This window comes from Moschus berezovskii, chromosome 10 (assembly GCF_049115385.1).
Source record: "Moschus berezovskii isolate FMDL1 chromosome 10, NW_MosBer_1.0, whole genome shotgun sequence".
Classification (NCBI taxonomy): domain Eukaryota; kingdom Metazoa; phylum Chordata; class Mammalia; order Artiodactyla; family Moschidae; genus Moschus; species Moschus berezovskii.
In genome coordinates this window covers 34899773-34924037 of record NC_142469.1, presented here as the reverse complement: position 1 = coordinate 34924037, position 24265 = coordinate 34899773, and the positions used below count along the sequence as shown (strand labels likewise).

Here is a 24265-nt window from a genome sequence, read left to right as displayed (position 1 = left end):
TTAAAAATTTGGAATCTCTATCCACTTTCAATGAAGAACATAAAATAGTATTTTCAAGTAAAGACAGATTTTTTAACTGATCCTATACTTGAACACAAAATCTCAACCAATCCAGAAGTATATATATCATACAATCCATGTTTTCTGAAAAGAACAGAAATGAATTAGAAGTCAACAGTAAAATACAGTAAAGAAAAAATTATATTTGGAAAGTTAAATATATTCCAAATATTTCATGGATTTAAAGGGCAAAATCAAGATAATAATATTTTTAAGAGCTTAATAATGAAAGTGCTACATATCAAAATCTATTAAAGTTAGAATGCCTGATATAGATTTCTTCTGTTGATATCCATTTTCAATTGTTTTTTCACTTCCTTTCCTATCCTACTAAAGTGAGAGAACGAGAGAAGATAGAGAAGGAAAGAGAACATCAGCAAAATCAAAACCTGGTCTCTGCATAAACTAATGCAAATAAATTGGTCAGGGGAAGCAATGACTGCAAAAAATACTAAGAATAAAAAAATGAGAAATAATTACAGCTAAAGAATTTTTTAACATCACAAAAATACTTTGAACAAATTAACAGCAATACAGTAAATATTCAGATCAAAAAACATGCTTTTTTAGAAAATATAGTTAAAAATTATTCATGCAGAAATAAAAAGTCTTGAACGAACCATTAGCCATTAAAGAAATTGTGGTGTTTTTTTTTTAATTTTTATTGGAGGCTAATTGTTTTACAATATTATATTGGTTGGTTTTGCCATACATTGACATGAATCTGCCCCGGGTGTACATGAGTTCCCCCTCCCGAACCCCCCTCCCACCTCCCTCCTCCCCTTATCCTCCCTCTGGGTCATCCCCACATACCAGCCCCAAGCATCCTGTAACATGCATCGACCCTGAACTGGCAATTCATTTCACATATGATAATATACATGTTTCAAAGCCATTCTCCCAAACCACCCCACCCTCACCCTCTCCCACAGAGTCCCAAAGACTGTTCTATACATCTGTGTCTCTTTTGCTGTCTCGTATACAGGGTTATCATTTGCATCTTTCTAAATTCCATATATATGCGTTAGTATACTGTATTGGTGTTTTTCTTTCTGGCTTACTTCACTCCGTATAATAGGCTCTAGTTTCATCCACCTCATTAGAACTGATTCAAATGCACTCTTTTAAATGGCTGAGTAATATACTCCATTGTGTATATGTACCAAAGCTTTCTTATCCATCCATCTGCAGATGGACACCTAGGTTGCTTCCATGTCCTGGCTATTATAAACAATGCTGCAATGAACATTGGAGTACATGTGTCTCTTTCAATTTGGTTTCCTCGGTGTGTATGCCCAGGAGTGCAATTGCTGGATCATATGGTAGTTCCAGTTTTTTGAGGAATCTCCACACTGTTCTCCATAGTGGCTATACTAGTTTGCATTCCCACCAACAGTGTAAGAGGGTTCCCTTCTCTAAATACCCTCTCCAGCATTTATTGCATGTAGACTTTTGGATAGCAGCCATTCTGACTGGTGTGAAATGGTATCTCATTGTGGTTTTAATTTGCATTTCTCTGATTATGAGGGATGTTGAGCATTTTTTCATGTGTTTGTTAGCCATCTGTATGTCTTCTTTGGAGAAATCTCTGTTTAGCTCTTTGGCCCATTTTTTGATTGGCCCCTAAGTAGTCTGGGAAAGTGAAAAGTGAAAGTGTTACTCCCTCAGCCATGTCCAACACTTCGAGACCCCATGGACTGTAGCCTGCCAGGCTCCTTTGTTCATGGAATTTTCCAGGCAAGGATATTAGAGTGGGTTGCCATTCCTTTCTCCAGGGGATCTTCCCAACCCAGGGATCGAACCTGTGACTCTGCACTGCAGGCAGATTCTTTACCATCTGAGCCACTAGGTAAGTCCCATATAGTCTGTACTAATTGCAATCACTCTTGCAATTCTCACTGGCCTTGAGAAATCTTATTTGGGGTTGCATTTCAACATCCAGATTTAGAGATATCACCTATGATGACTACACAGTAGCTTCTACCTTTCCTATAGTACTGTAAGCACCAATAAATGAAAGGATGGAGAGGAAATCTCCAACATACGCTGTGAGGAAATAAGATCAAACTACCTCACATTAGTCTGTCACAGGCTCAAAAATATAGATTTTAGCAACTTTTCATTTTACCTTCTTCAGTAAGACTGAGTAAATTTTATGGTCCATGTCATTATTTAGAAACTAGTGCCTGGTGTTAGGAGAAGTGTTATTCATTCTTTTACCCATTCAACCAAGCTATCAAGCACCTGCTACATGCCAGAGAAAGGCTAGTCTAGTTAACAGACCAAAACGGTTCTACACTCAAGTGTTACCAAACTACAAAGGAAAAATAATGCCCACACATACCAATGTTTCAAATAATGCAAAAGATACTCAACTCCATGAGGTATTTTGATGACAAAAATGAAAACAGTTCTGATTTATCAAAAACCATTAAACCTTTGTTTATAAGAGTAATATCAGATGTTGAAGGAAACTCCTTTTCCTCTAGCATCAAGTTTACACATGGAGCACATTCCCCAGTTTAACACTTCTTGCCACTCTTCACCTAATCACTCACTCTTCCCCTTGAAGAAGGGACTCAGGAGACTTGTAGGAGGAACTAAGAATGCTAGACTAGGCGATGCCTCTCCCCAAACCCAGCACTTCCTTATAACCCAAGTACCTGTGGGAAGCACACAGTCTACTCTGTTCTACTATGCAGTTATGGTTGATCTTTGTAAGCTCTGCCTCTGAGGGTGAGGAAAGTCTACAACAGTTGATTGGGACAGAAATGTTCAGTTCAGTTCAGTTCAGTCGCTCAGTTGTGTCCAGCTCTTTGCGATCTCATGGACTGCAGCACGCCAGGCCTCTCTGTCCATCACCAACTCCCAGAGTTTACTCAAACTCATGTCCATTGAGTCGGTGATGCCATCCAACCATCTCATCCTCCGTCATGCCCTTCTTCTCCCACCTTCAATCTTTCCCAGCATCAGGGTCTTTTCCAATGAGTTCATTCTTCACATCAGGTGGCTAAAGTTTAAGAGTTTCAGCTTCAGCATCAGTCCTTCCAATGAATATTCAGGACTGATTTCCTTCAGGATTGACTGGTGAGATCTCCCTGCAGTCCAAGGGACTCTCAAAGAGTCTTCCCCAACACCACAGCATTGATTCTTTGGTGCTCAGCTTCCTTTACAGTCAAACTCTTACATCCATACATGACTACTGGAAAAACCATAGCTTTCTTTGACTAGATGGACCTTTACTGGCAAAGTAATGTCTCTGATTTTTAAGATGCTGTCTAGGTTGGTCATGGCTTTTCTCCCATGGAGCAAGCATCATTTAATTTCATGGCTACAGTCACGTCACCATCTGCACTGATTTTGGAGCCCAAGAAAATAAAGTCTGTCATTGTTTTCATTGTTTCTCCATCTATTTGCCATGAAGTGATGGGACTGGATGCCATAATCTTCATTTTTTGCATGTTGAGTTTTAAGTCAGCTTTTTCACTCTCCTCTTTCACTTTCATCAAGAGGCTCTTCAGTTCCTCTTCACTTTCTGCCAAAAGGGTGGTGTCATCTGCATATCTGAGGTTATTGATATTTCTCCCAGCAATCTTGATTCCAGCTTGTGATTCATCCAGCTTGGAAGTTCGCATGATATCCTCTGCGTATAAGGTAAATAAGCAGGTTGACAATATACAGCCTTGATGTACTCCTTTTCCAATTTGGAAACAATTTGTTGTTCCATGTTCAGTTCTAACTGTTGCTTCTTGACCTGCATACAGGTTTCTTAGGAGGCATGTAAGGTGGTCTAGTATTCCCACCTCTTGAAGAAGTTTTCAGTTTGCTGTGATCCACACAGTCAAAGGCTTTAGTCAATAAAGCAGAAGTAGATGTTTTTCTGGAACTCCCCTGCTTTTTTCAATGTTCCAACAGATGTTGGCAATTTGATCTCTGCTTCCTCTGCCTTTTCTAAATCCAGCTTGAACATCTGGAAGTTCTCAGTTCATGTACTGCTGTAGCCAGGCTCTGAGAATTTTGAGCATTACTTTGCTGTTGTGTGAGATGAGTACAATGGTGCAGTATTTTGAACATTCTTTAGCATTGCCCATCTTTGGGATTGGAATGAAAACTGACCTTTTCCAGTCTTGTGGCCACTGCTGAGTTTTCCAAATTTGTGGGCATATTGAGTGCAACACTTTCACAGCATCATCTTTTATGATTTGAAATAGCTCATCTGGAATTCCATTACCTCCACTAGCTTTGTTTGGAGTGATGCTTCCTAAGACCCACTTCATTTTGCATTCCAGTATGTCTGGCTCTAGGTGAGTGATGACACCACTGCAGTTATCTGGGTCAGGAAGACCTTTTTTGTATAGTTTTTCTGTGTATTCTTGCCACCTTGTCTTAATATCTTCTGCTAAATGCATGGACTATGGCGGCTCAGACTGTAAAGAATCTGTCTGCCATGCAGATGACCTAATTTGTTCCCAGGGTCAGGAAGATCCCCTGGAGTAAGGAATGGCTACCCACTCCAGTATCCTTGCCTGGAAAATTCCATGCACAGAGAAGCATGGTGGGCTACAGTCTATGGACTACAAAGAGTCAGATATGACTGAGGGACTCACAACACTTTCATGCTCCCTCTCACTTACAGCCCACTGACCACACTATGTCTTCCACCGAAAATAATGTTCTACCCTTTCTAGACAATTAATATCCATGTATTCACTTTAACTTACTTTAATTATAACTTCTTCTGGAAAGATTTCCCCAATTTAGCCTGTATGAGCCCTCTATGATTTGTATAATAAATTTAGCAAAATATATTGCCATATTGTATTTACTTATTTGTATTTTATACTATATAATAAGTTCTCTAGGGTACGTAGGCATCCACAGAACTCGGCAAAGCACTCAGTTCAATAAATATCTGAATACATGAGTAGAAAATGAATGCATGAATGAAGACAATAAATCATAAATCAAAGAAAAAAGACATAAAAATTACCTGAAAAATTAACTGCAGCAACATTTTTACTCACCCCTTCATGCAAAGAAAAAATAGTAGTTGATTTAAGTTTCACAACTATATCAGAAAAAAAATTATAGCTGACATATAGAAAATTAACTATTTGTTAAGCATTACACCATTAAGGAAATGAAAAAGATTTTGTTTGACTGGCTTTTCTTTAGTTAAACAATGCCTATCTAAAGACAACTGCTTTTTTTTTTTTAATTTCTCTAGACTACCACTTAAAACTCTAATTATCTTTTCAGATTTTGTCAATACTCAATTAAAAAGAGACTGCAGGAGCTGCTTATATATTTTGCAGATTAATCCTTTATCAGTTGCTTCATTTGCTATTATTTTCTCCCATTCTGAAGGCTGTCTTTTCACCTTACTTATAACAGTGTGGAGATTCCTCAAAAAACTGGAAATAGAACTGCCATATGATCCAGCAATCGCATTCCTGGGTATACACACCGAGGAAACCAGAATTGAAAGAGACACATGTACTCCAATGTTCATTGCAGCACTGTTTATAATAGCCAGGACATGGAAGCAACCTAGATGTCCATCTGCAGATGAATGGATAAGAAAGCTTTGGTACATATACACAATGGAGTATTACTCAGCCATTAAAAAGAATGCATTTGAATCAGTTCTAATGAGGCGGATGAAACTGGAGCCTATCATACAGAGTGAAGTAAGCCAGAAAGAAAAACACCAATACAGTATACTAACACATATATATGGAATTTAGAAAGATGGAAATATAACCCTGTATACGAGACAACAAGAGACACAGATGTATCGAACAGTCTTTGGGACTCTGTGGGAGAGGGTGAGGGTGGGATGATTTGAGAGAATGGCATTGAAACATGTATGTTGTCGTATGTGAAACGAATCAGCAGTTCAGGGTCAATGCATGTTACAGGATACTCGGGGCTGGTGTGCGGGGATGACCCAGAGGGAGGATAAAGGGAGGAGGGATGTGGGAGGAGGGTTCAGGAGGGGGAACTCATGTACACCCGGGGCAGATTCATGTCAATGTATGGCAAAACCAACCAATATAATATTGTAAAATAAAAAAATAAATAAATAAAAAGAGACTGCATGAATATATGACCTTAATTAAAAAAATATATATGTGTATATAGTTCCCATTAATCTGACTCCATATCCTACTGATAACTGTGGAAAAAAATATGAAAACATCTAAATTAAAAAATTAGTATACAGACTTCTCTGGTGGTCCAGTGGTTGAGAATCCGCCTGCCAATGCAAGGGTTCTATCCCTGTTCTGGTAAGATCGTACATGCAGTGGGGCAACTAAGGACGTGGGCCACAATTACTGAGCCCCTGTGCCCTAGAGCCAGTGCTCCACAACAAGAGAAGTCACCAGAAAGGGAAGCCTGTGCACTGCAACTAGAGAGCAGCTCCTGGTCACAGCAACTAGTCTTTGTGCAGGGCAACAAAGACCCAGCACAGCCAAAAATAGACAAATAAGAACTTTTAAAAATTAGTATAAATAATGATTTAAAGAATTCTCCAATGCCAAAATCTAATTAAATGGTACTCCCACACATTTTGAAGTTATATTTTAAATGTAAACAGACCATCGGCCATTTGAAAAGTTCTACTGAATTTCCAATTTTAGTATTTGGTAATTTTCCAAGTTTTCTGAAAGCACTATAACATGTCACATTTCCTAACTCCAAATGTAAATACTAAATACTGCTATTTTTTCCTCTTATAAAATATACAAGTATATATGATCTCTAAAGTTTCCCCTAGATGAACTTTTGTTTTTTTGCCACAGTATCTATACATTTCTCATTTTAAAATTATTTCAGCAATTGTGAAAAAACAGATGAGCTTAAGTCAATCATACTTACATGTTCTGGGATTCCTGGCTAACCAAAGAAACAGAATCAGAACCCTCTACTGGAGTAGGAATTCTTTCTGATAGCAGACTTGTCTAAAATATAAGAAATATACATTTTTCTTACTTATAGTATTATTCATAAGCTGTCATGCTACATCTTTATATTTGACTCTTACTGTAATTAAAGATTAAATTACATGAAAATTTTAAATTATTTGATTCTTAAATATCATGTAAAGTCATAAATAAGGCACATAGATAATGTAGGGGGAAAATACTGATATACACTATATTTGAATATTGCTCCATTATGATATCCAGTGTCCATAACAAAAACCCAACTATCTGTAAAAATTGCTCAGAAATAACTTCCAAAGAGTACATCTATATAGAGACAGTCTATTTTAAGTCCCTTTTACCTTAAGAAATGAAAGCAAGGCAAAGGCTAACAGAGTTTTACCAAGACAATGTGGTCATAGCAAACAATGCTTCCAACCACACGAGAGGACTCTACAAATGAACATCACCAGAGTCAATACGGAAATTAGACTGACTGATTATATTCTTTGCAGCTGAAGACGGAAAAGCTCTATATAGTCAGCAAAAACAAGACTGGGAACTTACTGTGGCTCAGATCATGAACTCCTTATTACCAAACCCAGACTTAAATTGAAGTAGGGAAAACCACTAGACCATTCAGGTATGACCTAAATCAAATCCCTTATGATTATACAGTAGAATTGACAAATAGATTTAAGGGATTAGATCTGACAGAGTGCCTGAAGAACTATGGAATAAGGTTCATTAACCCTGTACAGGAGGCAGTGATCAAAAACATATCCAAGAAAAAGAAGTGAAAAAAAAAAAACAAAACCAGGCAAATGGTTGTCTGAGGAGGCTTTACAAACAGCTGAGAAAAGAGAAGTGAAAGGCAAACGAGAAAAGGAAAGATTTATCCATCTGAATGCAGAGTTACAAAGAAGAGCAAGTGATCAATGCAAAGAAATAGAGGGAAAAAATAGAATGGGAAAGACTAGAGATCTCTTAAAGAAAAATAGAGATACCAAGGGAACATTTCATGCAAAGATGGGCACAATAAAGGACAAAAATGGTATGGACATGACAGAAGCAGAAGATATTAAGAAGATGTGGCAAGAATACACAGGAGAACTATACAAAAAAGATCTTCATGACCTACATAACGACAATGGTGTGAGCACTCATCTAGAGCCAGACATCCTGGTGTCCAAAGTCAAGTGGGCCTTAGGAAGCATCACTACGAACAAAGCTACTGGGGGTAATAGAATTCCAGCTGAGCTATTTCAAATCTTAAAAGATGATGCTGTGAAGTGCTACACTCAACATGCCAGCAAATTTGGAAACCTCAGCAGTGGCCACAGGACTGGAAAAGGTCAGTTTTTATTTCAATCCCAAAGAAAGGCAATGCCAAAGAATGCTCAAACTACTCCACAGTGCACTCATCTCACACTCTAGCAAGTAATTCTCAAAGTTCTCCAAGCCAGCCTGCAACAGTACATGAACCTAGAACTTCCAGATGTTCAAGCTGGATTTAGAAAAGGCAGAGGAACCAGAGATAAAACTGCCAACATCTGTGGGATCATAGAAAAAGCAAGAGAATTCCAGAAAAACATCTATCTCTGCTTCAATGACTACACTAAAGCCTTTGACTGTGTGGATCATGACAAACTGTGGAAAATTCTTCGAGAGATGGGAATACCCGACCACCTTATCTACCTTCTGCAAAACCTGTATGCAGGTCAAGAAGCAACAGCTAGAAATGGACAGCGAACAATGGACTGTTTCCAAATTCGGAAAGAAGTATGTTAAGGCTGTATCCTATCACCCTGCTTATTTAACTTATATGCAAAATACATCATGAGAAATGCTGGGCTGGATGAAGCACAAGCTGGAGTCAAGATTACTGGGAGAAACATCAATAACGTCAAATATGCAGATGATACCACTCTTATGGAAGAAAGTGAAGAGGAACTAAAGAGCCTCTTGATGAAAGTGAAAGAGGAGAATGAAAAAAGCTGGCTTAATACTCAACATTCAAAAAATGACGATCATGGCATCTGATCCCATCACTTCATGACAAATAGATGGGAAACAATGGAAACAGTGACAGACTTTTATTTTGGGGGGCTCCAAAATCTCTGTAGATGGTGACTGCAGCTATGAAATTAAAAGACGCTTATTCCTTGGAAGAAAAGCTATGACAAACCTAGACAGCAAATGAAAAAGCAGAGACATTACTTTACCAACAAAGGTCCGTCTAGTCAAAGCTATGGTTTTTCCAGTAGGCAAGAATGGATGTGAGATTAGACCATAAAGAAAGCTGAGTGCCAAGGAATCTGTTTTTGAACTATGGTGTTGGAGAAGACTCTTGAAAGTCCCTTGGACAGCAATCCGAAAGGAATCAATCCTGAATATTCATTGGAAGGACAGATGCTGAAGCTGAAGCTCCAGTACTTTGGCCACTTGATGCTTCTAATGAGACGAGATGAATCATTAGAAAAGATACCGATGCTGGGAAAGATTGAAGGTAGGAGGAGAAGGCGATAACAGAGGATGAGATGATTGGATGACATCACCGACTCAATGGACATGACTTAAACAAACTCCAGGAGATGGTGAAGGACAGGGAAGCCTGGCATGTTACAGTCTATGGGGTCTCAAAGAGTCGGACACAACTGAGCAACTGAACAGCAACAACAATCACCAGAAGAAAAGACTGCAGCACCCAGTTAACCTGTAGAGCTCTATCCTACAGGGACAGGATGTACTGAAGCCATCTTTTGACAAGTTAGAAATCATTATGTCCTTTGGAGTACCGTGATGCTAAAGAAGTCCACTAAAATATTTGAACTGTAGTATAATATTATAACACTGAACATATCTGAAATAAAGATTTTCAGGGAAGAAAAAAATTGAAAATACTCACCTTCTTCCAAGCCTTTGCAATAGATTCATGCAAACTATAAGGAATTAACACCTGTAAGCCTTCACATGTACTGTATATTTGACGACACACAGAAGTAAAAGCTCCTTTAACCACAGGAAACGTTTCTGATCCAGAAAAAATAGAAATGTCTTCATCAAGCAGTTTTTTTGAAAACTGGGCAATTAGATGAGCACCTGTAAGACTAAAAGATGATACCAAACCAATGTACTTCAAGTGACCTAATTTGATTGAACTGCTTTCTCTGCATGGGTACGTCACTGACTTGACTGTTTGGTAGTAAAGCTCACTTATTTCCATTCATTTTACTTTTTTTAAAATTGTACTTTATAACTTTAACATTTAGTATATAAAACATATTCATGATTCCAAAGTCAAATCTAGGTAAATCAAGGAATAATCCCAGATATCTTATATCTATGCCTCTTAATCCAAATATGTTTTTTCTTTCCTCTAAACTATTGCGGTTCTTTCTTCTAAAGCTATTACTACTCTTTTATCATTTCCTTTTGAAAATTAGACAAATATAATTTTACTTATTCATATTCCCTTCTACTATACAAAAGGTAACATTCTACAAACTTTCTTCTGTTTTGTTTTTTCACTTTATATATCCTAATGACAACTCTATAGCCGGACATTTTATCATCCCCTTTTCACTACTGCGCCGGCCCCGGCGGCGCAGACGTGAGAGACTGCGCAATCGACCAGGCAAAGAGGCGCGGCGGAGAGGAGCTACCCAACGCCTGAGGCCAGGGCCAGCAGCCGAGAGGAGCTGCCCCACGTCCAACAGGCGGTGGCAGCGCGGGCACAGGAGGGCCGAGAGGAGCTACTCCACGTTCAAGGTCAGGAGGGGCGGCCTTGAGGAGATACCCCTCATCCAAGGTAAGGTACAGCACTTTGCTGGAGCGGCTGTGAAGAGATTTTCCACGACTGAGGTAAGAGAAACCCAAATAAGACGGTAGGTATTGGGAGGGGGCATCAGAGGGCAGACACACTGAAATCATAATCACAGGAAACTAGTCGATCTGATCACATGGACCACAGCCGAATGTGGTCCACTGGAGAAGGGAATGGCAAACCACTTCAGTATACTTGCCTTGAGAACCCCATGAACAGTATCAAAGGGCAAAATGATAGGATACTGAATGAGGAATTCCCCAGGTCGGTAGGTGCCCAGTATGCTACTGGAGCTCAGTGGAGAAATAACTATAGAAGGAATAAAGGGATGGAGCAAAAGCAAAACCAATACCCACTTGTGGATGTGACTGGTGATAGAAGCAAGGTCCGGTGCTGTAAAGAGCAATATTGCATAGGAACTTGGAATGTTAGGTGCATGAATCAAGGCAAATTGGAAGTGGTCAAACATGGGATGGCAAGAGTGAACATAGACATTCTAGGAATCAGTGAATTAAAATGGACTGGAATTGGTGAATTTAACTCGGATGACCATTATATCTACTACTGTGGGCAGGAATCCCTTAGAAGAAATGGAGTAGCCATCATGGTCAACAAAAGAGTCCAAAATGCAGTACTTGGATGCAATCTTAAAAAAGACAGAATGATTTCTGTTCATTTCCAAGGCAAACCATTCAATATTACAGTAATCCAGGCCTATGCCCCAACCAGTAATGCTGAAGAAGCCGAAGTTGAACAGTTCTATGAAGACCTACAAGACCTTTTAGAACTAACACCCAAAAAAGATGTCCTTTTCATTATAGGGGACTGGAATGCAAAAGTAGGAAGTCAAGAAACACCTGGAGTAACAGGCAAATTTGGCCTTGGAGCAGGGAATGAAGCAGGGCAAAGGCTAATAGAGTTTTGTCAAGAGAACACACTGGTCATAGCAAACACCCTCTTCCAACAACACAAGAGAAGACTCTACACATGGACATCACCAGATGGTCAACACCGAAATCAGATTGATTATATTCTTTGCAGCCAAAGATGGAGAAGCTGTATACAGTTAGCAAAAACAAGACCAGGAGCTGACTGTGGCTCAGATCATGAATTCCTTAGTGCCAAATTCAGACTTAAATTGAAGAAAGTAGGGAAAACCACTACACCATTCAGGTATGACCTCAATCAAATCCCTTATGATTATACAGTGGAAATGAGGAATAGATTTAAGGGACTAGATCTGATAGAGTGCCTGATGAACTCTGGGCGGAGGTTCGTGACATTGTAAAGGAGACAGGGACCAAGACCATCCCCATGGGAAAGAAATGCAAAAAAGCAAAATGGCTGTCTGAGGAGGCCTTACAAATAGCTGTGAAAAGAAGAGAAGTGAAAAGCAAAGGAGAAAAGGAAAGATATAAGCATCTGAATGTAGAGTTCCAAAGAATAGCGAGGAGAGATAAGAAAGCCTTCCTCAGCGATCAATGCAAAGAAATAGAGGAAAACAACAGAATAGGAAAAACAAGAGATCTCTTCAAGAAAATTAGAGATTCCAAAGGAACATTTCATGCAAAGATGGGCTCAATAAAGGACAGAAATGGTAGGGACCTAACAGAAGCAGAAGATATTAAGAAGAGGTGGCAAGAATACACAGAAGAACTGTACAAAAAAGATCTTCACGACCAAGATAGTCACGATAACGTCATCACTGACCTAGAGCCAGACATCTTGGAATGTGAAGTCAAGTGGGCCTTAGAGAGCATCACTACGAACAAAGATAGTGGTGGTGATGGAATTCCAGTTGAGCTATTTCAAATCCTGAAAGATGATGCTGTGAAAGTGCTGCACTCAATATGCCAGCAAATTTGGAAAACTCAGCAGTGGCCACAGGACTGGAAAAGGTCAGTCTTCATTCCAATCCCAAAGAAAGGCAATGCCAAAGAATGCTCAAACTACCACACAATTGCACTCATCTCACATGCTAGTAAAGTGATGCTCAAAATTCTCCAAGCCAGGCTTCAGCAATATGTGAACTGTGAACTCCCAGATGTTCAAGCAGATTTTAGAAAAGGCAGAGGCACCAGAGATCAAATTGCCAACATCCGCTGGATCATGGAGAAAGCAAGAGAGTTCCAGAAAAACATCTATTTCTGCTTCATTGACTATGCCAAAGCCTTTGACTATGTGGATCACAATAAACTGTGGAACATTCTGAAAGAGATGGGAAGACCAGACCACCTGACCTGCCTCTTGAGAAACCTGTATGCAGGTCAGGAAGCAACCGTCAGAACTGTACATGGAACAACAGACTGGTTCCAAATAGGAAAAGGAGTGCGTCAAGGCTTTATATTGTCACCTTGCTTATTTAACTTATATGCAGAGTACATCATGAGGAACACTGGGCTGGAAGAAGCACAAGCTGGAATCAAGATTGCTGGGAGAAATATCAATAACCTCAGATATGCAGATGACACCACCCTTATGGCAGAAAGTGAAGAGGAACTAGAAAGCCTCTTGATGAAAGTGAAAGAGGAGAGTCAAAAGGTTGGCTTGAAGCTCAACATTGAGAAAACAAAGATCATGGCATCTGGTCCCATCACTTCATGGGAAATAGATGGAAAAACAGTGGAAACAGTGTCAGACTTTGTTTTTTTGGGCTCCAGAATCACTGCAGATGCTGATTGCAGCCATGAAATTAAAAGACGCTTACTCCTTGGAAGGAAAGTTATGATCAACCTTGATAATATATTAAAAAGCAGAGACATTACTTTGCCAACAAAGGTCCGTCTAGTCAAGGCTATGGTTTTTCCCGTCGTCATGTATGGATGTGATAGTTGGACTGTGAAGAAAGCTGATCGTTGAAGAATTGATGCTTTTGAACTGTGGTGTTGGAGAAGACTCTTGAGAGTCCCTTGTACCGCAAGGAGATCCAACCAGTCCATTCTAAGGGAGATCGATCCTGGGTGTTCATTGGAAGGACTGATATTAAAGCTGAAACTGCAATACTTTGGCCACCTCATGCGACGAGGTGACTCATTGGAAAAGACTCTGATGCTGGGAAGGGTTGGGGGCGGGAGGAGAAGGGGACGACAGAGAATGAGATGGCTGGATGGCATCACCGACTCTGTGGACATGAGTTTGAGTGAACTCCGGGAGTTGGTGATGGACAGGGAGGCCTGGCATGCTGTGATTCATGGGGTCGCGGAGAGTCGGACACGACTGAACTGAACTGAAGCACTCCTTTGTGTAAATATAATTCAATCTATTAGTCTCTTGTGATTGAACACCTGGGATGTTTCTAATCTTTCCCTAATAAAGTCAGAAACTCTACACCACTGCACAATGAGGATTCAGAAGAAATTCTAACATTTTACGTCTGTTTTGTTTAACTTCAATGTGAGGGAGACGCCTAAAATAAAGAACTTAGAAATCATAATGATAATAATGGGAGAAAATTAACTAAATACAATTAAATGATGTCTATATAAAAGAAAAAAAATAGTGAAGTGATGAAAAATAAAAAGAACCTTAGAACTCATGGCAAAAAGTTGGTCTTCCTAATTTTAAAAATTATTATATATGGATAACAAAAAGGCTTCCAGGTTAAATATGTCAGATTGAACACATTACATTCACATCTACTCCCTTCTGAAATATTAAAATGAAACAGTAAACAAAATTTTCAGAAGGTTCTTGTAGCCATCAAGGGCAAGGAGAAAAGAAAAGGGCATGATAAGTAACAAAGTTTAGGAATGGAGGAAAAAATGAGTAATTTAGGATCCAGAAAAATTGAATAATCAAAAATAAAACAATTAGAAACAAAAATTACACTTCTCTTCTATTAATACTGAATCAAAGTCATAGAAATCCAAGCCTCAATGTTTCCATCTATATAACAGAGATAACCATAGAGGCCTCTTCCTTAGTCACTGTAAGGATTAAATGGTTACCACCCCGCCTCCAACCTCATGCAAAAACTTTGATCCTGTGTGACTATTATCAGCAAGACAGCATGTTCCCAGATGTAAGCATATTAAAACACATGATGGAAAAAAATAACAACAGATGGCAGGAAAAGTTTGGAACATACAAAAAAGGAAGAACAAAGGCAAAATAGAAAACAGTAACAAACATGGTAAACTTTAATCCAATCACATCATACTCTAAATGACAAGGATCAATTAAAAGAAAGACTATCAGAGTAGACAAAAAAAACAAGATCCAGTTATGTGGTATCTATAGAAGTCTATTAAATATAATGATAAAGACAGATTAAAAGTAAACAGATAAAGACATCATGCTGATGATCAAGAGAACGCTATACTAGATATATTAATTTCAGACATTACAGCAAGGAAAATTACCCAAAAGGCGTATTACATAATAAAGGGGGTCAATTTTGCAAAAAGGTGTAACAATCCTTAATGTATACCCAACAGTGTCAAAATGCATGAAGGAAAATTTAACAGAATTGCAAGGAGAAAAAGATGAATTCACTGATAACAGTCTGAAATTTCAGCACTTTTCTATCAGAAATTGACAGATTCAGCATGAGGACATAGCTGAACTGAACACCACAAACTACCAACAGCAGATAATTGGTACCTACAGAATACTTCCAGTAGCAGAATATACATTTTTCTGAAGCGTATATAGAACATTCACTGAGAGATCACATTCTGGGCCATAAAACACATTTTAACAAATTAAAAATATCAATCATACAAAATATGCTCTCAGAACCATAAATAACTCATAGGTCAAAGAAGTCTCCAGAGAAGCCTAAAAATATCTTGAACTAATGAAAATGAAAACACAACTCATTTGTTGGATGCAGCAAAAGCAGTGCTTAGAGGGGTAAGTCTACAGCACTGAATGCATATAATAGAAAGAAGATCTAAAATTCAGTAATCTAAACTTTCACCACAGAAAATGAAATTAAATCCAAAACAAAGCAGAAAATAAAAATTAGAACAGAAATCAATGAAATTAAAACAGGAAATGAGTCGGGGGTGGAAAGCTAGTCTTTTAAAAGATCAGTAAAAGTGAAAAGACTCTAATGAGGTTAGAGAGGAAAAAAGACACAAATTAATAATATGAGAGGCTATCTCTACTTATTCCATTGATTTTAAACAGGTAATAAAGGAATACTGTAAAAAAACAAATATATCAATAAAAAGTCTATGCCCACAAATTAGAAAACTTAGATAAGTGGACCAGTTCCTTGAAAGACACAACCTGCCAAAACACAAACGATCTGAATAGACCTACCTATTAAAGAAATAGAATAAATAATTAACTTCCTAAATAGAAAACACTTTGCCCAAATAGGTACACTGATGAAATCTATCAGATATTCAACAAATTATGCCAAATCTTTCAAAAGCTAGAAGTAGAATATTTCCTAAATTATGAGACCAGTGTTATAGTAAGGCCAGACAAGAATCATGAAAACCACACACTGGTCTCTCTCATAAACGCAGACAAAAATCCTTAAATATTAGTAAATCAAATCTAACAATGTATAAAAAGAAATATTCTAGGTATGCAAGGTGGTTCAATATTCAAAAAAAATCAATTAATGTAATCTACCACATCAATAGAATAAAAGGACACTCATTGTGGTGTTATTTGTGGAGGCAAAATCATAGACACAATCTAATACCCAATAATTTAGAGAAATTTGAATAAATTATGGTAAAGGCATACAAAAATGCATTAGAGAGCTGTTAAAAATGTTTCATTCTATATTCATCTAGGAAGAGGTTATGGTTACACACAAAAAACCCACAAGTAATGCATATGCCATTTTTGAAAAGAAAGAATTCCGTGACTATGAACATATATATTTGATGCATCATTACAGGTGCAGAGAAAGTCTAGAAGCATAAACGTTATCACTGGCTGACCCATGTGATAGAACTGAATAAGGGTTAGAGAATGAAGATGGGGAAGTAGTTAGCTTTCCTTTATATGGTTTAACTTAAAATCAGTCATTTGTGGCTTTAGAAGTTCCAAGAATACAGTCCAAGAGAGTAAAAAAGATCCTATGTAGAGTGAACCATTCTAGTTTTCTTTTGAATTTATAGACATCAAGACCTACTCTGCCTGTAGAATTCATAATCCTGGTTATTCCTTCAAATTTCTGATGATCTAATATGTTAGTAGTTGATCAAGAAACCTAACTAGATAACTATCTAGAATAGTTTTCTCAATTTTCATTAATATATGACAAGATCTTTGGAAACTTTAAATCAGATTTGAGAAAACACACTAAGAAATTCCACAAATTATTCGAAACAGAAATATACCTTTTTTCTTCAGAAGAGTTCATATTTTCTCCATAAAGTAGTAGGGTAAGTCCTTCTTCCACAGATGCAATTCTTGCCAAAATATGAGCTATATGAATTAATGCTGTTTCAGAGCAATTTGGAGCAGCCTGTATGTTAAAGATATCATATAATTTTATGACATGCTAACATATCACAGACTAACATTGAAGGGTGGTACTGTAATCTAATAAAGTTATATTATCACAACAAAAAAGAAAGTTAATGATTGTTAGGCTGTGAACTATGTCTGAACCAAAAGCATCATTAGATTATATTCTCGTACGAGCACAGTTGATAAGGTAAAAACATACATACTTTTTACCCAAAGCTATTATTGTTTACTAAGACAGCTGAAACAATTGTTGCTATTACAGTTTTATATGCATATAATTCTAGATGACAAATGCAGTAGCTCTTCTTCTTTGCCGTTTACTTCTCACTGGGCTATATCTGATCTAATTTCATTGTACATGCTATCTAACATACTACCATCTTTTCTAAGGGACACCATCTTTTCCTATAACTGATTGGGTCATGAGTTGTATGTGTGACTAAGGACTATCAATTCATGAGTTGGCCAATAGCTAATGATGTCAACTAATGAGAAAACGTTAAGTGGAACTGATCATATTCCCCATTTTTTATTGTTAAATGTAGTAAAACTAGTTTTACCAGTATATAGCAAATTAGTACAAAGGAAATACTAAAATCTAGAGAGTTGTGTCAATGCTAGAACTTATCTAGAAGTCTACTAAAGTTTCTATTCTTTCTGGGACCTACTTATGCACCTGTACCTACATGGATGCAATGCACACATTCTCTACGATAATTTTGAATATCTATACAGTGACTGCAACCATGAAATTAAAAGATGCTTGCTCCTTCAAAGGAAAGCTGTGACAAACCTAGACAGCGTATTAATAAGCAGAGACATTACTTTGCCAACAAAGGTCCATATAGTCAAAGCTATGATTTTTCAGTAGTCATGTACGGATGAGAGAGTTGGATCACAGGCTGAGTGCCACAGAATTGATGCTTTTCAACTGTAGTTCTAGAGAAGACTCTAGAGAGTCCCTTGAACAGCAAACGAGATCAAACCAGTCAATCCTAAAGGAAATCAACCCTAAATATTCATTTGAAGGACTGATCTGAAGCTGAAGCTCCAATACTTTGGCTACCTGATTGTGAAGAGCCTACTCACTGGAAAAGACACTGAGGCTGGGAAAAAACTAAAGGCAAATGGAGAAAGGGGTGACGGAGGATGAGACGGTTGGATGGCATCACTGATTCAGTGGACATGAATTTGAGCAAACTCTGGGACAGAGTGGAGGACAGAGGAGCCTGGCATTCTGTAGCCATGGGGTTGCAAAGAATCGGACATGACTTAGTGACTGAACAAAAAGCACATTGCAATCAATACATTCTAATAAATTCAGTAGGTTAGTTTAACTAATGAGGGGTCAGGTATATTCACCTGGAGAATTCTTAACTAGATGATCTAATGTTTAATTTGTTACTTTCACACTAAATATCTTTCCTTCATTCATGCACACATTTTTTAAACTCTCTTTTTCCTCATTTTCAATATTTCATTTGTTTAATATTCTGTCTTTCCTATTAGAGCAGGGTCCTTAAAAAGCAATGACCGTGTCTTAGTCACTTCTATACTTCAACTACCCAGCACAGAGCCAGTGATGCAGCAGTGGCTCAGTGGGTAGTGTTCAATGTCTTAAGTGAGATAATGAATGTCTATTATGTGCCAGGGAGTTGTTTTTTACTCTCAAGAATCATTACAACTTAGGTACAATTACATAAGTACATAATGTGAGAATATAGACAAACACATAAATCTGTCAGGGACAACTGAGAGGAAATTTCAGGATACAATAAACTGTGGTCTGAAGAACAAACAGACCAAGTTAAAGACTTTCCACGGCAAGGAAAAGTGTTTGAACATAGGGAAATACTATAACCTATCTTAGAAAGCAAGAGAGTTCCAGAAAAACATCTATTTCTGCTTCATTGACTATGCCAAAGCCTTTGACTGTGTCGATCACAATAAACTGTGGAAAATTCTGAAAGAGATGGGAATCCCAGATCACCTGACCTGCCTCTTGAGAAACCTGTATGCAGGTCAGGTAGCAACAGTCAGAACTGTACATTGAACAACAGACTGGTTCCAAATAGGAAAAGGAGTACGTCAAGGTTGTATATTGTCACCCTGCTTATTTAACTTATATGCAGAGTACATCATGAGGAACGCTGGGCTGGAAGAAGCACAAGCTGGAATCAAGATTGCTGGGAGAAATAGCAATAACCTCAGATATGCAGATGACACCACCCTTATGGCAGAAAGTGAAGAGGAACTCAAAAGCCTCTTGAGGAAAGTGAAAGAGGAGAGTGAAAAGGTTGGCTTGAAGCTCAATATTCAGAAAACAAAGACTATGGCATCTGGTCCCATCACTTCATGGGAAATAGATGGGAAAACAGTGGAAACAGTGTCAGACTTTATTTTTTGGGGCTCCAAAATCACTGCAGATGCTGATTGCAGCCATGAAATTAAAAGACGCTTACTCCTTGGAAGGAAAGTTATGACCAACCTAGATAGTATATTAAAAAGCAGAGACCGACTCGATGGATGTGAGTTTGAGTGAACTCCGGGAGTTGGTGATAGACAGGGAGGCCCGGCGTGCTGTGATTCATGGGGTCGCAAAGAGTCGGACACGACTGAGCGACTGAACTGAACTGAACTGACTGAACTTAGAAAATGCAAATGATCTCTTATAACTGGAATATACAGGAAAGAAACAGGTACAATATAAGAAAACAGAAAACTCGATATAAATGTCTAGTTGAAAAGTATGAAGTTTATCCAGCAAGCAACAAGTAGCCTTAGCGGCAAAATAGGAATAGACTGGAAAGTGGAAAAACTGAACAAGAAACAACGTATATATTCCAAGCAAGAAATTATCAGGGCTTAAACAAAAGTAATACCTACACTTGTGGCTCAATAGTAAAGAATCCACCTGCAATACAGGAGATGTGCGTTTGATCTCTGGGTTGGGAAAATCCCACAGAGGAAGAAATGGCAACCCACTCCCGTAATCTCGCTGGAAAAATCCCATGGACAGAGGAGTCTGGCCAGTGGGCAACAATCCCTGGGGTCACAAAAGAGTCGGAATTGACTGAGCATGCATGTGCACACACAAACAAAAGCAGAAACAGTGGGGATTAGGAGAAATACCTGGATTTTAGACAAATGCAGGGGGAAAAAATCTATAGGTCTTGAATAAAAATTGAATGTAGAGAAAAAAGGAGTTCCCATTTATAGAACAGAGCAAGGGCAGAAAAAAAATACTGTTTTGAAAATGCTGAGTTTGGCTCATGGAATAAATAACAAAGAAAGGTGTTCAGTAGGCAGCTAAAGAAATCTGGAGCTGAAGAGATCTAATCATCCAGGAAAAGCATACTAAGAGAAAGGAAAGTGAACCAGGTTCTGAATCACTGAAGACAGCAGGGACTTGGAAGGGAAACCACAGAGGTAACAAAGAGTGTTTAGAAAGGGACAGAAAAAAACAGAAAGATTGTGGGAAAGCTAAGGAAGCATAATTTCAGAAGTGATCTACTGTGTTAACAATAAAATCTGAAAAATTACATGTTTTAAAATTACAGGCAACTGCAATCAAAGCTCCATCAGTGATATGATGAAAGCAAGATTATAATACAATGAGTTGAGAAACAATGGGAAGAGAAGGAGCCAAGACAAGAATGGTAACCGGCCATAATTAAAAGGTTATTGTTAAAAAGATCAGATATAAGATGGTAGTTAAAATTGTGCACTGGGTAATCAAGAGTTTCCCCCATCCCAACACATTTACAGGTAAAAGAAAGATGCCAAAATAAAACAGAAAGTTAAAGATAGATAGAGGAAAGCTAAGAAGCAATAGCTATGGTTCAAGATCCAGAAGTATGTTTCTTAGTTCTGGTATATGGTTTACATTTTGCAATTTATGTTATGGCATTCTATACTATTAAGTTGTATATTATGATCTATTTATTTCTTCTCTGGTCATTCTGTTTTCCTGAGGCTGACTAAGATCAAAATATTTTCATTATAACCATTTACTTTCCCAGAATTCCACACTTTGTACCACAGTCACATATATGTTTAATGCTTTCTGAATGAGCAATAAATGATGAATATGTGAGTGGGTGAACAGTTGACCATCCCACTGAGAGGTGGGCAAACGGAGAAGAAATCAATAAAACACAGACACAGAAAATCAAAAACCTTTAGTCTATTGCTAAGGCTTTAAGTCATTTCCCAGAAATTTAGTTACAGGAGTGGAGAGAGATATTAGGCAGACTGCACTAGTGGTAATGGTATCAAATCTTCCTCCTTAAATGTGACATTAGCAGTTTCTTTCAGCCTCGGGTGTGATGGATACTGTATATAATGTAAGGTAATATACTCCACAAACTGCAGAGACATACATATGTTCAGAACTAGGATGCTTATAAGTTGATCTAAAATAATACTTGTTTCCATATTTTAAAAAAGCTGACTCCAGGAAAATATTTCCAAAGGCTATACAGCTGTTATTAAAACAAACAACAAAGTACTCATAAGACTTAAAAGATTTATAAAACAAATACCTTAACAGATAACTTCAGTCCTCACAGTAATATCTAAGCCTGACCAGAAAAAAAGATTAAGATGTTATATGGACTTTTCCCTGACATTGTCATAACTAAAATCAACTGACTGTATGAAGTAAGATTTAAAATACATTTATATGGAAAATGGTATAATACTTCAAATGATCAAACTTAGAAGTCCCATTGAATATTCACTAATACCCAATTAAGAGACTTTATATTACCAACCTTAGTTCCTTTCATTAAGTTATGAATAGGCTGAAGAAGAGCCTCAATCACAGTGTTGTTATATAAGCATTCAATTGCACATTCTTTCTGATCACAGAGTATACACAGAACTTCAGTTGCCATACTTGCAGGAGAGTAATTCTCTGATAAAGAAGAAGCATTTTTTGAAAATTTAATAAGACATTACTTACATCTTTTGTTTCTGTGTTAGGTATTGCTGTTTCAAAAAGCTCATCAAAGTTAATTAAAGAGTTTAAAAATCATACAATTCAATGCTCAGAGGATGATTTATTACCAAATTATGACCTGAAACTTGAGAATATTTGCTTAATGTATCTTCAAGTTAATGAAAGTAAATGACATTATAAACACCAAAAGACATCATTAGATCATTTGCTGTTTGACATTAAAACTCTGCTTGATAATGAGGATGTGGTTTGAAGCAAATTCACTTCTCCCCTCCTGGCAAACACCTTTCTTATTGCATTCACTTTTCTTCTTTTTCTTAAAAAAAGAAGAAAGTATAATCAGGTGTCAAGCCTGGGAGAAAACTAGAATCATTAAAAAATATAAAACACAGCCAAAAAGAAAGCAGAGGAGAAACTGTAATGGAAACTAGCATATTTCTTGTGTTAGTATAAAACCAATGAAATAAATGAACGTTTTTAAGACTTTTAAAATATATATATATTCAGGAAGACACAGATATAAATAAATATAATATAGAGAACAATCCCAAAATTAATGTTGTATTTTTAGTTTCATAGAGAACAGTCCCAAAATTAATGTGGTACTTTTAGTTTCATAAATTAACATCTGCAGATATTTGCCTCCTAATATACCAAACAAAATAGTGTTTTACATGAAGAAATTAAGGAACCAAAAGTTAGTAAGGTTTTCCTAATAATATACAACATAAAAACATTAAAGTTCTTAATTTATACTCTAATATTCCATACTCCATAAATTCACTAAGCAAATACTTGACAGGACCAATGTAATTTATTATGAATAATGCTATCTTAATGAAATCTCTTTACCAAATGAGGTCTGTCAAAACATCCAGAAAATATTTTTCCATGGTTTCTATTCTCTATTTATAATAGAAGCAGATTACCTAAATGACCAGGTGATGTCATCTTTGGACAAGCTGGTGAATGATAGATAAGTTGGGTAAACAGAACCAGAAGATCTGTAAGGGATACTGAATCTTCAAAAAGGAAGAAAAAGAAAATCATTTTCTAGCATATGTTTACAAGTTAGAAAAATTTTAACTAATCATCCATCCTCCTAACCTGAGTTTTCATACAGACTATGGGACAATTACGAAAAAAGGGTCTATAATAAAAGATTATATCCAGAAGAATAAATTAGACATATTTGCCTAAAGATCACAGCTTGTTTTCAGCAGAAACAGAACAAGGACGTCTAGTTCTGAATCCAGACTTGACTCATCCAATATATCTACGATTTTAAAAGGCAGAGAAAAAAAATAAGAAAAACATTAAAGACAGAGGAAATAGAATTATACAAGTAGGAAGAAGTACATACTGGGAGAAAAAAATAAATAACAACACTTTACATAAGCCTGTCAGCATACTGAAAGGTATCTTGCTCAGTATCCTAGAAGAGACCAAGCCAAATCTCTAAACTTTAAAAAATCATAGCACAAATTTTATCATACCCGTACATATTCATATCTTCTAATTGCACTTACCTTTTCTAGTCTTTAACTTTATAGGAAATAGCTTTCGGCCTTGTGTATAGATCAGTAATCTTCCCAAAAGACTCAGTGAGTGAATGAAATAAATGTATTGTAATTCTTGTCCTGAGTAGTAGAAAGTTTTTTGCTTAATCCCTTAAAAGAAAAACAATTACGTTTGTTTTAATGCTATTATATTTCATAGTACCTGTTTTTATTTCTCTCTGAACATTAAACAAGGTTGCAGTCTATAATGGAGACACTTGGTGTAAATTTCTTTAAAAATCCTTTACTGTTTCCCAAGATACTTTGATAAACTTAAATCTGAAGAAAAGCATTCATTATAAAATTTATCAAACCTCAGAAAAGTATAATAGGCATACGGTGATCATTCTAAAACAAATACCATAAGATTGTTAGTTATCTGTCATTATAAAGATGACTTTGAATCAATATAAAACATTATTACTGCATAATTCCACCAATTAAAGGCCAGTAGCACAATCATATTTATAACCATGTTTGCAGATGA

The 24265-nt window shown here is 37.1% G+C and overlaps 1 protein-coding gene across 3 annotated transcripts in view; it reads right to left on the bottom strand.

The window, feature by feature from the left end:
- Positions 1-24265, bottom strand: part of TBC1D32 (TBC1 domain family member 32) — a 204523-nt gene that overhangs the window by 129703 nt on the left and 50555 nt on the right. For all 3 annotated transcript variants that reach the window (XM_055432983.2, XM_055432982.2, XM_055432984.2), the window contains 6 exons: positions 23749-23889; positions 23149-23241; positions 22032-22174; positions 17124-17251; positions 9898-10099; positions 6943-7025 (listed from right to left, as the gene is read on the bottom strand). In XM_055432983.2, coding sequence (XP_055288958.2) covers positions 6943-7025; positions 9898-10099; positions 17124-17251; positions 22032-22174; positions 23149-23241; positions 23749-23889 — 790 coding nt within the window. The remainder of the gene's footprint in view (positions 1-6942; positions 7026-9897; positions 10100-17123; positions 17252-22031; positions 22175-23148; positions 23242-23748; positions 23890-24265) is intronic.